The 19,738-nt window shown below is 36.9% G+C and overlaps 1 protein-coding gene across 1 annotated transcript in view; it reads left to right on the forward strand.

Annotated features, from left to right (window-relative positions):
* The window catches only part of LOC143022865 (trypsin alpha-3-like), a 52,624-nt gene that overhangs the window by 23,378 nt on the left and 9,508 nt on the right, over positions 1-19,738 (forward strand). Inside the window, exon 5 of the mRNA XM_076181249.1 lies at positions 13,553-13,653. Coding sequence (XP_076037364.1) covers positions 13,553-13,653 — 101 coding nt within the window. The remainder of the gene's footprint in view (positions 1-13,552; positions 13,654-19,738) is intronic.

Here is a 19,738-nt window from a genome sequence, read left to right on the forward strand (position 1 = left end):
AAGAAGTCTGCTGGGAAGAGATGATAGTAAAGGGTGGAGACGACTCATGGGGAAATGTTCTACTTGATATGATTATTGACCATACAATGACGCAATGGATTCACAAGAACACTAGTTATAGAAGTAAAGAAGAACCATCGAGACTGGACATAATAACCACATCAGAACCCGAAATAGTGGAAAAGATTGAATATAAGACACCAATAAGTAAAAGTGACCACATATTGGTTGAACTGGAACTAAATGAGTAAAAATACCTGAAAAGAAATGAACAATATAGAAGAGGAAGATTGATGTATGAAAAATTTTTTTTTGATAAAATAAGAGAATTCTTTCAAAAAAAAAGATTGAGAAAGAATATACAAAAAGGAAACAGCAGTGGAAGACAAATAGAATATTTTGAAAAAAAAAAATCATAAAGAAGGAGTGGAAAAGTATGTCCCAAGACAAAAGCAAGAAAAAGAATATATAAAGTGCTGGTACAACAAAAATTGTAGGGAGTTGAAAGACAAAAGAGATAAAGCTTGGACAAAATTGAAAAAAGACAGAAGACCTGAAAAATGGAAAATATATACTAGTTATAGAAATGAAAATGTACAAGTGTGCAAAGAAGAAAAGAGAAAGTACGAAAAAAAATCATAGAGAAATGTAAAGCTCAACCAAAACTATTTTACAGATTTGTAAACAACAAACTGAAAAACAAACAAGAATTAGAGAAACTACAAGGAGTTGAATACACAGAGGAAATAGAAATGGCAGAAATTATGAACAAGCATTTTAAATCGGTGTTTACAAGGGAGAACATACAACCTAGAGATATCGAATGGGAGGAGAAAGTCCCCCCTATCAAAGAAATAAAAGTAACAAGGAATGAAATAATGAAACACTTGAGTAATCTTGATGTCAGAAAATCGCATGGACCAGATGAAATAGCAAACTGGATTTTGAAAGAATGCAGGAATGAACTGGCAGACAAAATACATAGCATAATAAACAGTTCCTTGAAAGAAGGAAAAGTTCCAAAAGATTGGAAAAAGCAAATATAGTACCTATATATAAAGGGGGAAATAAAGAAGACCGTACTAACTATAGACCAGTCTCTCTAACAAGTACAATAGCAAAAATTTGTGAAAGAATGATCAAAAGTAGATGTGTAAGGTATTTAGAAAAAAACAACGTGCTAAATCCAAGGCAATTTGGATTCAGACAAGAACGATCATGCGTCACAATCTTAATGTGTTTCTATTCAAGGCTAATAGATATAATAAAGAAAGAGATAGATGGGCTGATTGTGCATTTCTAGACATAAAAAAAAAAGCTTTTGACAAAGTACCACATAAGAAGTTACTTAAGAAATTAGAAACTGAAGGAGGAATACAGGGCAAAATGCTTGAATGGATGGAAGACTTTTTACAAGAAAGAAAAATCGAGAGTAGTGATAAGAGACAAACACTCAAAATGGGATGAAGTAATAAGCGGTGTTCCACAAGGAACAGTTCTGGCCCAAATAATGTTTGCTATATACATTAATGACATAGATAAAGGAATTGAAAGTTATATGAGCTTTTTTGCGGACGATGCAAAACTGTTGAAAAAAGTGAACACTGAAGAAGATTGTGAGTCGCTACAGAATGATCTCAATAAAGTATGGGGATGGAGTAGGAAGTGGGAGATGGAGTTCAATACTAAGAAGTGTAGTATAATGGAATTTCGAAGAAGCAAAAAAGAATAGTAGGATCATATAAATTGGGAGAAGAAGGAATAGAAAAAGTAGAAAATGAGAAGTACCTAGGGGTCATTATTATGAATCATATGTCACCTGAAAAACATATAAACAAGATTTTTGGAAAAACTTATAACTTAATAAGAACAATCAAAGTGGCATTTATATACCTGGATGAAGAAATGGTGAAGAAAATACTAATCACTTTGATAAGACCAAGATTGGAATATGCAGCGACAATGTGGTCACCAAGTATAAGAAAATGTATAACAAAACTTGAAAGAATACAAAGAGCAATTACGAAATTGGCACCAACACTCTCAAAACTATCTTATGAAGAGTGACTAGCAAACTTGAGCTACAGACACTAGAGCAGAGAAGAGAGAGAGGAGATTTGATAACTATTTATAGAATCATGAAAGGCTTAGAAACTATTGATAGAGAGAACCTAATAAAATGGGATGATAGAAATACAAGAGGAAATCGAAAGAAAATCAAAAAGGACAGTTATAAAAGAGATCTAAAAAAAGAACAGCTTTCCCCACAGAGTAATAGATATTTGGAACAAGCTAGATGAGAAAGTGGTGTGTGCAAAAACAATAAATTAATTAAAAAACAGTTTAGATTAAATGAGATATGAAGACGAGACACCACGAGCATAGCTCCCCTTCCCGTAAAATACAACTAGGTAAATACAATTAGGTAAATACACACACACGTAAACGGATTCACGGCGAAGATTGCAACTCCGGAGAAGAAATGAAATTTTCGTGGATCTCAACGAGGGAGTAGCTTTTTGTATTAGTAGGGAAGGGGAAAGCTCGTGGTGTAGTGGGAAGGTGATGAAAGGGGAGAAGGGGAGGGATTACTGAGGGAAATGGAAGGAAATGAGGAGGGAGACGAAAGGGCTCCCCCTGACGGCAGAAAAAATATAAACAAGAGGTCTGCTGATAACGCAGGGGAAATTGAAAATATCACTAAAAGCATTAAGGATAGAAATATACATAAGAACAACACAATGGAAAGTGAAAATAATAATTTCCATGAATTTAATGAAGGGGGGATGCCAACCTCCCCCGATTAGCAAGTCTAGAAGAAAAACTAGAGAAAATGACCGAACATTGGGAGAGTAGGTTCGGTCAACTTACACGGATTGCGCAGAGAGTTGATAAATTGGAAGAGTTAAAGAAGGAGAACCAAACCCTAACTAAAGAAATAGAAGAATTAAAAAGACAGTTAAAAGAAGTAAAATATGAGAATGAGGAATTAAAGAGGAATAATAAAGAGAATAAAGAGTCCATAGCAAAAGAAGTACAGGGTTGGAAAAAAGTCCAAGAGAATAACAAAATTGTATTTAAGGATATAGTGGCACAACAGATGAAAGATCAAACTAAAGACACAATTATTAAAGTGATGAGGGAGAAGGAGAATATAGTTAGAGACTTAGCGGATAAAAAGAAATGTATAATTATATTGGGGATGGAAGAGAAGTATAATACAAATTGGACTACAAGAATAAAGGAGAAGGAGAAAGTAAATAAGATATTGGAAGTAGTTCAAGAAGATGGAACGGAGACAGAGAAAGAAATAGAAGAAATATATAGACTAGAGAAATACAATATAGATAAGACCAGACCAATTAAGATCAAATTCAGGTCACAAACAACAGCAGAGAATATCTGAGCAAAAACAGGGAAACTAGCAAACAGTGAACAATTTAAACAGGTATGTATAAAAAGAGAAATGAATAAAGAGGAAAGAGAGGATGAGAAAGCAAAAAGACAAGAAGCGAAGGAAGAAAAACGAGAAAAGAACAGAGACAGAAAAAGAGAAATTCTATTGGAGAGTAGTGAATATGAAAGTGAGAAAATGGTTCATCGCAGAGAAAAACGGAAGGGGAACAGAAAACACGATGGAAGTAGCAGAAGATTGAAAATGTCTTACACAAATATAGTTGGCTTAATAACAGGCTTTAACGAACTGAATGATTACCTGAAAGAAAAAGAACCGGGCATAATGGGAATTGTTGAGACAAAATTGAAAGGTCCACTACCACCCAACAGTGTAGGACATGGTGCATATATTTATTGGATTAGAAACAGAGTGGTAAAACAAGGGGGTGGAGTTATGTTCCTGACTAAGAAGGATATAAATGTGAGGAATGTCACATATGGAAAGAATAGAGTAGAGATGATTATGATGGAAGTGGAGGACAGGGATGGGAAGAGCAGGGAGTTTGTGGTAAATTATGTACCTCCTAAAACGGCTTCGTGGGAAGACAGAGAACACAAAAATATGTTAGAAGACACAAGGATAACACTATATAAGATAATGGAAGATGGAGGAAGAATAGTTATAATGGGTGACTTTAATTGTAAAGAAATCTGCTGGGAAAAGATGACAGTGAAGGGTGGAGATGACCTATGGGGAAATGTACTCCTTGATATGATTATAGAACATACAATGACACAATGGATGCAAGAGAATACTAGGTATACAAATGAGGAAGAACCATCGAGAGTGGACCTAATCATCACAACAGAACCTGAAATAGTGGACAAGCTTGAATATAAGACACCAGTAAGTAAAAGAGACCACATAGTGCTTGAACTGGAACTGAACGAGGAAAAATGCTTGGAAAAAACGAACACTATAGAAAGGGAAAATTGATGCATAGATTTTTTTTATAAGATAAGAAAATTCTTTCAAAAAGCAGACTGGGAAAGGATACACAAGGCGGAAACAACAGTAGAAGAGAAATGGAAAATTTTGACAAAAATTCATAAAGGAGTGGAAAAGTATGTTCCAAGAAAGAAAAAAAAAAAAAAAAAGGATATGTAAAGTGTTGATATAACAAAAGATGTAGGGAATTAAAAGACAAAAGGGATAAAGCTTGGATAAAATGGAAGAAATACAAAAGACCTGAAAAATTGAAAATATATAATAGTTATAGAAATCAATATGTACAAGTATGCAGAGAAGAAAAGAAAAAATACGAAAAAGATGTCAGAAAAATGTAACGATCAACAAAAACTATTTTATAGATTTGTAAACAACAAACTGAAAAACAAACAAGAATTAGAGAAACTACGACAAGGAGGAATACACAGAGGAAATAGAAATGGAAGAAATTATGAACAAGCATTTTAAATCGGTGTTTATGAGGGAGAACATACAACTTAGAGATGTCGAGCGGGAGGAGAAAGTCCCCCTATGAAAGAGATAGAAGTAACAAGGAAAGAAATAATGAATCACTTGAGTAATCTCGATGTCAGAAATTGCATGGACCAGATGAAATGGCAAACTGGATTTTGAGAGAATGCAGGAACAAACTAACAGACAAAATACATAGTCTAATAAGCAGTTCATTGAAAGAAGGAAAAGTTCCGAAGATTGGAAAAGAGCAAATATAGTACCGATATATAAAGGGGGAAACAAGGAAAACCCTAACTATAGACCAGTCTCTCTTACAAGTACGATAGCTAATATTTGTGAAAGGATCAAAATTACATGGGTAAGGCATTTGGAAAAAAAAGTACTAAATCCAAGACAATTTGGATTTAGACAAGGACGATCAGGCGTCACAAACTTAATGTGTTTCTATTCAAGGCTAATAGGTGTAATACAAGAAAGAGATGGATGGACCGATTGTGCATTTCTAGACCCGAAAAAAGCTTTTGATAAGGTGCCACATAAGAAGGTGCCAGCTGAAGTGGATGGAAAACTTCTTGCATGAAAGAAAAATGAGAATGGTGATAAGAGACAAACACTAATTGGGATGAAGTGATTAGTGGAGTTCCACAAGGAACAGTTCTGGCCCCAATGATGTTTGCTATATATATTAATGATATGGGTAAAGGAACTGAAAGTTATATGAGCTTCTTTGCGGACGATGCAAAATTGTTGAAAAAAGTAAACACTGTAGAACAGGGGTTCCCAAACTTTTCAGCTCATCGACCCCCCATACTAGTAAAGTTTAAGATTTTCTATAGACCCCCAAACTATTAATTCACGAATTATGTCAGTTTATTGATATTATTTATATTGTTATTGTAATTAATGCTATTATTATTATTACTAATATTATTATTACTATTTATTATTATTATTAGAATTTTAGTTATCAATAGTGTAATTATCATCATTATGATTGTTATCATTTTTGTTGTTGATATTATTGTTTTAATTCTTTACTGTTTGGTCTCATAAATCACTTATTGTAATTCTAAAATACTATAGTCACAATTTTCGTGTTTGTTGATTTTACTTATTCTATTCTTTTATTCTTATCTATTTATTTATCTATTTTTATTTTCATCCGTTATGAAAGGGCCAAATGGCAACATTCATCAAGGCGACGGCGTTCCAATAATTATACAGACACTTTCACATATACATAAACATACATACATATACCAAGGCTTTTACCCCCTTACAAGGGAGGTAGCCAAAAAGGGAAGGGCATAAAATAATTTCCACCCATTCCATCCCTGAATACACTCCACACCCCTCCACCCTCCCTCTTATCTGAGTACCTCCTGGGTGACGGGTCATCCCTGCACCCTGTCCACTGCCCTGGGTCAGAAGCAGTGTCGCAAGACACAGCACATCCACAGCAAGGCCGCTTCATTAAATCGGCGACCCCCCGCCCCTCTCCGTCCCCCCATTGCATAAAAGGAGAGGACGGGGAGAAATCCCTTTCGGGCTGCGTCAAATTTTGCTCACACATACTACCTCACCCCCCATCCCCCCCACCCATTCCACCTCATGCAATCACAACATCATCCATATACAACCATTCTCCATTCACCCCTGTCTTCTGTCCTCTCCCGTCCTTTCTCAACAGACATTCCCCTCTTCCCCAAACCCCCCTTCACCCCGTGACCGGATTTTTGGCCGAAGGACATTTGGCCGACGTACATATGGCCGACGGACATTTGGCCTAATGGACATTTGGCTTAGTGGACATTTAGCCAAATGGATATTTGGCCGAATGTACATTTAACTAAGGGACGTTTGGCTTATTGGACATTTTGACTAATGGAAATTTGACTTAGTGGACTCACTCTTACTGTCTCTCTCACTCTCATATTTGTCTGTCTGTCTGTGTTTAACACAAAGAATTTTTTATCTGAAAATTAGCCAGTTTACGAATAAGATATCTAAAATACTGAATTGTATGTATTTATAGTAACTGCCATTCTGAACTCACCAAACTTAAACAACACAACTAGCTCAGTCCTTCACCTTATTGTTTAAACATGCAGTTCACTCGCTCATGTTTATATGAGCGAGTGAACTATGACATTTGGCCTAATGGACATTTAACTAAGGGACGTTTGGCTTATGTTTATATGAGCGCTCATGTTTATATGAGCGAGTGAACTATGAATTCCTTCAGTTTTTACTACAATAAACTATTTTTAATTGAATTTCCTCTCTGCAATAAACATCTTGTTAATCAAATGAGTTTTTACAATATACTTTAAAGTCTTGGCTGTTACTATACTTTTTCGGCCAAACGTCCCTTAGCTAAATGTACATTCGGCCTAATGTCCACTAAGCCAAATGTCCATTAGGCCAAATGTCCGTCGGCCATATGTACGTCGGCCAAAAGTCTGGGTACCCCTTCACCCCATCCATCCACCTCATCCTAGGACGTCCCCTCATGTTCACTCCCTCCACATCTGCCTTCCATACCTCTTTTACTAGTCTTTCTTCACTCATTCTTTCCATGTGTCCAAACCATACCAATATTCTTTCATCAACCCTATCTCCCAGCTCCTTTTCCACCCCTGTTCTCCTCCTCACCTCCTCATTTCTCACTCTATCTAGCCTAGTAACCCCCATCATACTTCTCAGACACCTCATCTCAAACACATTCAAACTCCTTCTCTCTTCTTCTCTTATGTTCCATGTTTCTGCCCCATACAGTGCTGTTGGCACAATCACTCCTTCATACAGTCTCCTCTTAGCATCCATTCCCAAATGTATATTCCTCATTACACTCTTTAATCCACCAAGGCATTTACTCGCTTCTCTCAATCTACATTCTACCTCCACCTTCACTCCACCTTTTCCTGCCACATTTGCACCCAAGTATCTAAAACTACCCACTTCCTCCAGTCGCTCTCCCTTAATGCTCACTTCCAGTCTACTGCCACTTTCACCCCTTGTACATCTCATCACCTTACTTTTACCCACATTTATCTTTAGCTTCCTTCTATCACATACTCTCCCAAACTCTGCCACCAACTTCCTCAATCCCTCCTCCGATCCTGCCACAAGTGCAGTGTCGTCCGCAAACAACAGCTGGCTCACCTCCCACTTTTCTCTATTTTCTTTAACCATCTCCAATCCCTTACCCACTACCCTTGCATTTACATCTCGCACCACCCCATCCATGTATAAGTTGAACAGCCAGGACGACATAACGACATAATATACATAAACATAAGTGTTTTAAAATATTTATAATTTACCAATAGCTTTAAGAGTGATATCTTATATTCTTTATTATATTACTATAAGTAATATTCAAGCCAATAATATTACACAGTCTTGATGTTCATTCACGATGTGGTTGTGTGTATGTGAGATTCTCCCTACATGCACCGAATGGGGAGGATTTTCGACTCAGAGTGAACTGACATGGTTTTTCTTTAAGTTTAGATATTGGTTGGTTGATTATTGTCACTCTTTCAGTACGGGAAGAGAACAGGGTCATTTCATGCCAACCATTTAATTTTAAAGACTGCCTTTCGTCCTCATAGTAATTTATTGACCCCTTTCGACCCCCTAGCAATCTACTGACCCCCTTTCGACCCCAGGTATGGTCTCACCAACTTATTCTATAGATATGTAATTGGTAAACTTAAAAATCAGGAATCAGGAAATAGTAAAACTACGCCACTTAAATATAAAATATACAGAAGATTTAGAAATGGCTGAAGTCATGAACAATCACTTCAAGTCGGTTTTCACTAGAGAAAAAGTACAGCATTGGGACGAAGGAATTGAAGTGCGATCACCACCATGAGGGAAATAACAATAACACAAAAAGAAATAATGGATCAACTAACGAACCTTGATGTCAGGAAATCACACGGCCCAGACGGAATTGCAAATTGGATACTAAAAGAATGTAAAGAAGAATTAATGGACAAAATATATAACATAATAAGTTGCTCACTCAAAGAAGGAAAAATACCAAAGGACTGGAAAAATGCCAATATTGTACCAATATATAAAGGAGGAAACAAAGAAGAACCAACAAATTACAGACCGGTCTCCCTTACAAGCACTGTAGCCAAAATTTGTGAAAAAATTATCAAGAATAGATGGATAAAACACCTGGAAGAAAACAATATAATAAACCCGAGACAATTTGGATTCAGACAGGGAAGATCATATGCCACAAACTTAATCTGTTTCTACTCAAGACTAAAAATTTTATAAAAAAAAAAAAAAAAAAAAAAAAAAATTGAAAACATAGGAGGGATACAAGGTAAATACTAAACTGGATGGAGGATTTCTTGCATGGCAGAAAAATGAGAGTAGTGCTCAGAGAAAAGAGCTCAGCTTGGGAGAAGGTGATTAGTGGAGATCCACAGGGATCGGTATTGGCTCCAATAATGTTCGCTATCTATGTGAATGACATAGATGAAAATGTGGAATGTTACATGAGCTTCTTTGCAGATGATGCTAAATTGCTGAGGAAAGTGAATACCGAAATGGATTTTGAATCACAGAGAGACCTGAACAAGGTTTGAAAATGGAGTCGGAAATGTGAAGTAGACTTAAACTTTAAAAAATGTAGCATAATTGAGTTTGGAAAAATTTAAAAAAGAATATCAGGACAATATAAAATTGGAACAAAGAAAGTAAAGAAAGTGAGATCTGAAAAAGACTTGGGAATAATCATCTTAAATGACATGTCCCCTGATAAACAGATAATTGTTGGAGAATCTTACAACTTATTAAGATCAATAAAGGTGGCTATTACCTATTTAGATGAAGAAATTGCTAAAAAAAAAAATATATACTAATCACACTAATAAGCTCTAGACTAGAGTATGCTGCGACACTATGGTCAACCAGGACCAAAAAGAATATAAAGAAAATTGAATGACTCCAGAGAGCAGCCACAAAAATGGCCCCAACACTTTCAAACCTGTCATATGAGAAGAGACTGACTAAATTGAAATTACCAACTTTGGAACAAAGAAGAGAAAGGGGCGACTTGGTGACCATTTACAGAATCACGAAAGGCACAAAAGTCCTTGGCAGAGAGGAATTACTAAATTGGGATAAGAGAAATACAAGGGGACATGAAAAGAAACTCAAAAAGGATAGTTATAGAAGAGATCTGAAAAAAAACCAGTTTTCCACACAGAGCGGTGAATATCTGGAACAAACTGGATAAAACAATAGTGTGTGCAAAAACTTTACATGAATTTAAGAGCAAATTAGACACCATGTGATACAAAGACAGGACACCACCAGCCTAGCTCCCCTTCCTGTGAGATACAACTAGGTAAATATACAGCCTGGCAGATAAACCATATGGGGAAAGACTGAAAGCACTGGGTCTACCAACTTTGAAAGATCAAAGAAAAAGAGGTGATAATGATTTCAGTATTCAGGTCACTAAAGGGGATAGATTGCTATGACAGAAGTAACCTCTTATGAATGGGAGGGCTTTAATAGGTCATGGGAACAAATTACAAAAGACCACATGCCTAAAGGACGTGAAGAAATACAGTTTTCCATACAGATGCATATATACTTAGAATAGCTTAGAAGATCCTAAGTTTGAACAACACATCGATTAAAATCTAAATATGATAACTGGAAATCAAGCATATAAATAAAGTTGGAACTGTACATGAATTTGAGGCTAGGTATAATGAATTGGAGAGTAGGAGACAGGACCCAACAAATGTTACTCCTTTCCTGTAAACTACAATTATGTATTTACCTAGTTGTATTTTACGGGAAGGGGAGCTACGCTCGTGGTGTCCCGCCTTTGTATCTCGCAGTGTCTAGTTTGCTCTTAAATTCATGAATGGTTTTTGCACACACTATTTTTTCGTCCAGTTTGTTCCAAGTGTCCACCACTCTATGTGGAAAACTGTTCTTCTTCAGATCTCTTCTATAACTATGTTTTTTGAGTTTCTTTCCATGTCCTCTTGTGTTTCTCTTGTCCCAATTTAACAAGTCCTCTCTATCGAGTATTTCTGTGCCCTTCATGATTCTATAGATGGTCAGTAGGTCGCCTCTCTCTCTTCTTTGCTCCAGAGTCGGTAACTCCAATTTAGCCAGTCTCTCCTCATATGACAAGTTTGAAAGTGCAGGAGCCATTTTTGTGGCTGCTCTCTGGATTCTTTCTATTTTCTTTATATTCTTTTTGGTACTGGGTGACCACAATGTCGCCGCATATTCTAGTCTAGGCCTTATCAGTGTGACTAATATTTTTTTTAATAATTTCTTCGTCCAAATATGTAAATGCCACTTTTATTGATCTTAGCAAGTTATAGGATTCTCCGACAATTTTGTTTATTTGTTTATCATAGGACAAGTCGTTTGAGATAATTACTCCCAAATCTTTTTCAGATCCCACTTTCTTTACCTCCTTAGTTCCAATTTTATATTGTCCTGATATTCTATTTTTACTTTTTCCAAACTCCATTATGCTACACTTCTTAATATTGAAGTCCACTTCCCATTTCTGACTCCAGTTCCATACCTTATTCAGGTCTTCCTGTAGTGATTCGCAATCCGTTTTAGTTTTTACTTTCCTTAACAATTTAGCGTCGTCTACAAAGAAGCTCATGTAACATTGCACATCATCTTCCATGTCATTCACATAAATAGCAGGCATTATTGGAGCCAATACAGATCCTTGTGGAACTCCATTGATCTCACAAATTTTGGTTATAGTGCTTATTAGTGAGACCGGTCTATAGTCAGTTGGTTCTTCCTTGTTTCCTCCTTTATATATTGGTACAATGTAAGCATTTTTCCAGTCTTTTGGTATTTTTCCTTCTTTAAGTGAGCAACTTATTACATTATGTATTTTGTCTATTAGTTCTTCTTTGCATTCTTTTAGAATCCAATTTGCAATTCTGTCCAGGCTATGCCATTTCCTGACATCAAGGTTTGATAAATGTTCTATTATCTATATTGTATTATTATTGTCTCGCTCATGGGTGGAGATTGCACTTCATTTCCTTCGTCCCAACACTGTGCCTTCTCTCTAGTGAAAACAGACTTGAAGTGATTGTTCATGACTTCGGCTGTTAACGTATCGATAGAATAGCTTGGGTTGCTCTTTGCATTTATCTATAGTGTCTTTTTCATAGTTCCTTTTTTCCTCTCTTTGCACTTTTACATACTCATTTCTATATTTTATATATACTTGCTATTTTCCAGGTTTTTTATCTTTTCCCCATCTTTTCCAAGCTCTGTCCCTTCTGTCTTTCGCCTCAATGCATCCTCTGTTGAACCACTCTCTCTAGCTTCTGTCTTGGTACATGCCTATTCACTCCTTTATTGTAATTTTCCGTCAAGATATCCCATTTCTCTTCCACCTTTGTCTCTTCCATGTAAACTTTTTCCCAATTTGCATTCTGAAGGAATTTCTTCAGCTTTCCAAAGTCCGTTTTGCTGTACATCAATCTTCCTTTCCTATGCTTTTCATTTCTCTCCATGAATATTTCTTCCTTTAGTTCATTTTCAATAAGTACATGGTCACTTTTACCAATTGGTGTCTTGGATTTTATCCACAATTTCAGATTCTGTTATAAATATTAATTCTAGTCTCGACGGCTCTTCATTACTTGTGTATCTGGTGTTTTCACTGACCCACTGTGTCATTGTATATTCCATGGTCATGGCCAGTAATATATTACCCCCACAAGTCTTCTCCACCTTTGACTGTAATGTCCTCCCAACAAATTTCTCTGCAATTAAAGTCCCCCATAATTACCAGATTACCTCCACCCATTAGTATCTCACTAAATGAATGCCTTGTATCTTCTAGCATTTTTATATGCTCATTCTCTTTCCAAGCGCTTGTTTTTGGGGTCACATAAGTCACCACAAACTTTCTACTTTTCATGTCCTTGTCTTCGACTTTTATCATCATCAGTTCTACATTACCTTTGCCCTCCGCAATTTTTGTCACATTCAAGTTTTTCTTGGCCAAGAACATGATTCCTCCTCCCTGTTTCTCGTGTCTGTTAATTGTATAGCTCTTGTCCAACATTGATGGGTGGTATTGCACCCCTTGATTTAGTCTCCACAATTCCCATAATGTCTGTTTTTTTTCTTCTAACAGGTAATCATTAAGTTCATTCAGTCTTGAAACAAATCTGTCAATATTAGTATAGGCCACTTTTAGTTTTTTTCTTTCTCTATATTTTTTTCTGTCTTTGGTTCGCCCATTCTGATGTACCATTTTCTCAGTCTCATGTTGATTGCTCTCCAATAGAATTCCTTGCTTTCGGTCTCCGTTCTCTTCGCGTTTTTTTTCCTTAGCTTCATATCTTAGTGTCTTCTCTTTTTCTAATTCCTCAATATTCATTTCTCTTTTTATCCATATCTTATTGTAATGTTCACTCCTTGCCAACTTACCTAATTTTTTCAAATATGTCTTCTACTACCAGTGGCTTGCTGGTGTAGTGGTGCCATGCTTGCCTGCTAACTCAGTGATCTGAATTCAGTCCCTGCTCAGTTTGAGTGTCTAAAATACATTTATTTCACTGTCTACAAATAAACATAGAATATATTTTCTAATGCTCAGCTATATGTGCCTCTCCTCCACAGTGATGTCGAGAAAGTCATGTCACAAGAATTCCGGTTACAAAAAATCTTCCATATCAGAAAACATGATATGTTCTGAGACACTACATGGAAGCGCTTGCTTGGTAAGTTTTCCTACCTACGAGTATTCATTTTAGATTGAGGGGATTTGAAAGGAAAAAATATATGTATGTATACATACATACACACACACACACACACACACATATATATATATATATATATACAAGTTCATGTTGCATTCCTAGTGAAATATGCGAATGAAAATATTGTTGAAGAAGAAGGTGAGTAGCCTATGTCAGGAAGCATGTAGCTGCAGACATAGCTGCCACCTTTACCCTGTGTGCTTGGACCATTGGAGCAGGTAAGTCACTGCTGGGAATCAGGGAGGAGTGTGGGATTTGAATCCATAATTAAGCAAGTGCAACACCAGCATGCTTCCGATTATGTCACAAGCACACACAATATCTTGTTGTGCTATAGGAAAAACTATGGAGAATATTTTGACTTCCAACATATTTTCCTATCCCTTTTGATAAGTAAATGTTGATGGTGTAAGTTCAGTCTAGGTGACTGTCTCACCGAGTTAATACTGGGATACTCCTCTGACATTACAGTGTTCACAAAGAGGCAAAAATCTACATACCTTTGATATGCAGGGACTCATCGAACCTCGAAAAGTACAATTACAACACAAAGCATCATGTGTCTTTGCTGAATATCTAATAATTTATCTTATTTCCAATCGTTTGTTCTGAACATTTCATAAATCATATCATTGCTTACTGTGGCCTTGGGGCCATTTGGTGATTTTCTGTCACTTATGTTCTGATGTTCCATGCTCTTATGTTCCATGCATCATGTTCCATGTAATGGTAGGCAACTGTGAGACGCTTGTTGCAGTTGCCTACCGTTACCCTAACACTGTATACAAACAAATTGTTAATGTTCACCAAAGGTTAAAGGGAAACGAGGCCCCAGGAGTGTATAGCCTTCCTTGTAAAGATTGTGATTTAGTGTACCTTGGTCAGACCGGAAGGGATTTTAACACTAGGTTAACGGAGTTGGACTTAAACAAATTTTTGGCCTTGTCCCAGTCAAGACTGTGATTTTTTATACTGACGTGTTGAAACACAGCGGAATTTTCCTGGGCAAACCTAATGGGTATTTTGTTTCAACACGTCAGTATAAAAAATCACAGTCTTGACTGGGACAAGGCCAAAATTTTGTTGAAGTCCAACTGTAGCTTTAGAAGAAAAATAGTTCAATCAGCCTTAATCGAAGAATGTCCGAACTTGAACATCTCCAAAGGTCAATGGTCTCCGGACATAATCTCATGGCTAGCTGTGAGCCGTTTGGTTAAGATTTTTCATGCTCCTGACCCCGTTCCCACCCCACTTCACTTCTGACCTCACTCCTCCACCCACACATCCCCTCACCTCTGACTCCGCCTTGCGCGACGGTTTGTCCGGTTTTAGCTCTGTGTGTTCCCCTTCTACTCACATCTCAATTGTACTTATGTCTCTGCAAGTTATTGTAATCTGTACTTTCTTGAAGAGGGCTATAGCTATTAGCCGAAATATAGAAATTATACTTTCTTCTAAGTTTCCTTTTATTCCGACTGTGGGTTCTTCGTGATTGGTATATATATACAGACGCTCCTCAACTTACGTTTTAGTTACATTCCGAACGGCCGAACGTAAGTTGAAAATAAACGTAAGTTGTTACTGTACTATACATCCGTAAATTCTATTACCGTATATTATAAAACACCCCTAAATCATTAATTGTATACATAACATTGTAAAATAATAACATTAATTTCAAATAAATTAAATTCAAGCAACATAAATTGAGATGGTGGAGGAGGATGATGATGATGAGGCAAGGCATGTTCAGTTTGTCGTTTGTGCAATATAAACAATGGACGCAGCGTCATGCGCAAGTATCGTTTGAACTACGGAGAGCGCGCTAAACTAAAAAATTCACTCAAAATTTTTATTTTTACAATTTTCTTTTTTTTACAGTCAGTTCAAACGTAAAATCGAAAAAACGTAAAACGAATGAACGTAAGTAGAGGAGCGTCTGTATATATGTATATATATATATATAATATATATATATGTATATGCTATATGTATATATATATATATATATATATACATACATACATATATATATATGTTGCTATAAAGATAAGACAGATGAGTAGAAAAGGTGGTAGGGAAACGCGGTTTGGAGCGAAAACACTATATTCCTCACTCTTCGACTACAAGTCTTCTTCACTCTGACTTGTAGTCGAAACTTCAGGAATATAGTGCTCTCGCTCCAACCCGCGTTTCTCTTCCACCTTTTCCACTCATATACATATATATATATATATATATATATATATATATATATATATATATATATATATATGCTGGTATTTTGTGACAAGTTGATGAGGGTGGAAAAAGAAGTCACGGGTCTAGTTCTCGGAACTAGACCCGTGACTTCTTTTTCCACCTTCATCAATATATATATATATATCTATATATATATATATATATATATATATATATATATGTATATATATATATGTATGTATATATATATATATATATATATATATATATATATATATATATATATATATATATTTATAACATAAAAGAAATATAACATAAGGGAGACACTCATATACAAATGAGGAACCTGCATGCAAAATGATTAGAGCTAACGTTGTACAAGGTGGAATGCATATATGGGAACTGCGTAGGTCTAAAGATGCACATAAACTACCACGTAGAGCAGTTATGTAGTGACTACGCAGACTAAATGCATAAAACAATTACTATATCGGGAGTAAGTACTACATATACTATATAGTGAATAATTACTACTTATACTGTAAAGAGAAGAATGACTATACTATACAGAGAAGAATGACTACATATACTCACCCCCCTCCCCGCAAGAGCAGAGCGTATGGAAAAGGAAAAGGGTCAATAGTAAGAAAAGTCAGAAAGATCATGGAAGCGGACGGTCCTGCCCAAATGGGTCGCACAGGGAAGGACAAAGGGAGGAGAGGAGGAGAAAGGGCATGAGGGGGAAAGGTAACAGAGTGGTCAAGGGCACTAACGGAGGCATGAGCTGTTTGAGGCAAAGTACCCAGGCGGGCAGCGCCAGTCATGCTTGAAGTGGCTGAGTTAGTGACATTGGTCATTGGGGTGCGCTGGGTACGGGGACGTCATTTATGTGAAACTGAGTCCGACTAGTGATAGGAAGAAAAGCCGGTTTTAATCGATCTATGGAAACCTAGGTTTCGCCCTGAGGGAGACGAAACCTGTGAAGTCTGGGACAAAAGGAAGTCTGAAATGGGTGCGGCATACTCTTTAGGTGGCTTAATCCCTCTTGAACTAATCTCGTAACCAAGAAAAGTAAGTTCTGACTTGAAGAATTCACATTTGCTGAGGGAAAGTCTCATGCTGTTCTTAGCCAAAATGGAAAGAACAGTTTGAACATCGGAAATATGCTCCCCAAGAGTCACTAGCAACCAATACGTCATCGAGATACGTATTGTTCATATTAGCTAGTGATGTGTCAATAAAGTGCTGAATGGTAGCACCAGCATTCTTTAAACCAAATGGCATGTATGAAAACTCAAATGGTGTGCATATCGCAGTCTTAGGGATATCCTGTTCAGCGACAGGAATTTGCAGATATGCGCATTGTAAGTCTTAGTAAAAATATGCTTATTGTTAAGTGACATGGTGAGAGAGCGCAAGCATAGTATGGGATATTTGTCATTTACAGTTACTTTATTCAGACCTCGGTAATCTCCGCAAGGTCTCCAGGAATGTGGTTCTTTCTTTGGAACCAAATAAAGTGGAGGCGCCCAAGGTGAGTTGGAACGTCGAATGATCCCAGCATTAAGCAAAAATTGGAATTCATTCTTAGCAGCCTTGAGCTTCTCACCCATCAATGGTCTTGCCTTAAATGGAACTGGAGCTGAATCACCCGTATCTATACGATGGCATATAGTTCTTTCCAGTTGTTGAGTATTTGACAATTGGTGAGTACAGGGAATTCCGAAAAAAAGAGCAGGCTCTTGAACCAATATCCCAATAACGCACCACATATGAAGAGGTAGGAACATCAGAGGTCTTAAGGGGAATGATACATCTGGTGGACGGATAAAGTAGGTACCAGTGCACTATCACGATTCGGGGCCCTTGACACTGGCCTATTCACTGATGACACATTTGCAACCCTGTTCTCGACGCCATGGGCCATGAGTGTCTCGGCGACGCGGGCCAATTCATCCGGAGAATCACCGTGCATGGCGCGGAGGAATCTGAGACTTATGAAATCATCATCGACTCCAAGTTGTTTGCTGAAGTTACGCACTTCACAAAGAAGGCCGTCGGTTTGTTGTACATATGTTGTTCTGATGTAGCAGGGCATCAAACAGTTCTAGTGGAGATCTGGTAAGGACATCAATTAGTGTCTTCTTTAATCGTTCGTAGTCGCCGGAGTTAATGACATTGTTGCCAAGCTGATTGAGCACTCAAAGAGGCAAGTTTGAGAGTGCATGGTGGAACTTCGTGAGGGGGACACTGATGTTGGCTAGTGCTAATTGTCACTCTAGCAACGAAAACCATCTTGCTGGTGACGCTTTGTTGAACTGTGGAGGGCAAACAGTGACAGCTGCCACAACAGGGAATGAAGGTGTAAACACTGGATGCAGGGGTATGGTGGAAAAGGGGACTGCTGCTGCTGCTGCTCTCGGTGAAATGGGCGTGGCGACTGGATGCGCATGCGTTAAGACAGTCATGGTGTCGTTATTAGCCATGATTCTTGGGGGTTAGGTAGGCGGTATGGAGATCGTAGAGGTATCTGGTTGTGTATAGATCCGTGTACCATAAGGCGTCAATGGTGTCGCGCACATCGAAGTCACTTGGAATATGAATTTTGCTCGCACACGTCGAAGTCACTTAGAATGCATGTCAAAGTTATTTGGAATGCAAAATTTACAAGAACGTATACACACTTAAACACGTCAAAACATCACGCCCACTGCCTCAGGCGTAGGCCTGGATAGGCCTGGGCATCCAGGGACATTAGGGTATGGCACACATTCTGGCACCCTGTTGCCAGGTGGGATTTGTAGGTAGAACAATATAGATAGGTGTATACATACATACATATATATATATATATATATATATATATATATATATATATATATATTATATATATATATATATATATATGTATATATATGAGAGTAATTCGCTAGTAGCAGCGACATCAAACCGATAATTATTTTGTGACAGTTGCATGCGGGATTCGAACCCGCTGTACTCGGCCATCCGTAAATTACCTTCCCAGTGCCCTAACCACAAAAAAAAAAAAAAATTATCGGTTTGATGTCGCTGCTATTAGCGAATTACTCTCATATATATATAACATTAAAGAAATACAGTACAACATAATGGAAAACACTTACATATAAATGAGGAACCTGCATGCAAAATTATTAGAGGTAATGTTACATAAAATACATGAATACCTATGGAATACAGATATGGCACCAGCGCAAGACTGAGTGCATATATGGGAACTGTGTAGGTCGAAAGATACATGTAAACTACCATGTAGAACAATTAAGTAGTGGCTATGCAGACTAAATAGATAAAACAACTACTATATAGGGATTAAGTTCTACATATACTGTATAGGGAATACTTACTACTTACACTATAAAGAGAAGAATGACTACAGGTACATGTAATAGATTATCTGCATATATGGGATTTAGAGATGGTTAATACTCCAGAACAAATATAGAGCAGTCATCAAGTAGTGAAATTGAAAGATTAATAATGAAAATAATATATTGGTAACTCAACATTCCTTAAGAGGGTAGTCAACCATACTTGGTCCTATGGCATCAAGTCTGTTACTTCAAAATTTTTGTATAATGTTTTCATATATATATATATATATATTATCCCCTTGATAGGTTTTAGAAATCTTTACAATGTCACTTAACTTTCTTTTCTTCACTAAGCATTCAAGAATACTGATTTCATACATCTTGATATGCTTTAATAATCTTAATCCTAATTCTACAGCTATCAGTTCACTAGATTAACTGCAGTCATAATTACAGATGCCTATATTAATTGGTAATTATAGCTT

The sequence above is a fragment of the Oratosquilla oratoria genome, unplaced genomic scaffold (genome assembly GCF_046742065.1).
Source record: "Oratosquilla oratoria isolate Oo_2021 unplaced genomic scaffold, ASM4674206v1 SCAFFOLD209, whole genome shotgun sequence".
Taxonomy (NCBI): Eukaryota; Metazoa; Arthropoda; class Malacostraca; order Stomatopoda; family Squillidae; genus Oratosquilla; species Oratosquilla oratoria.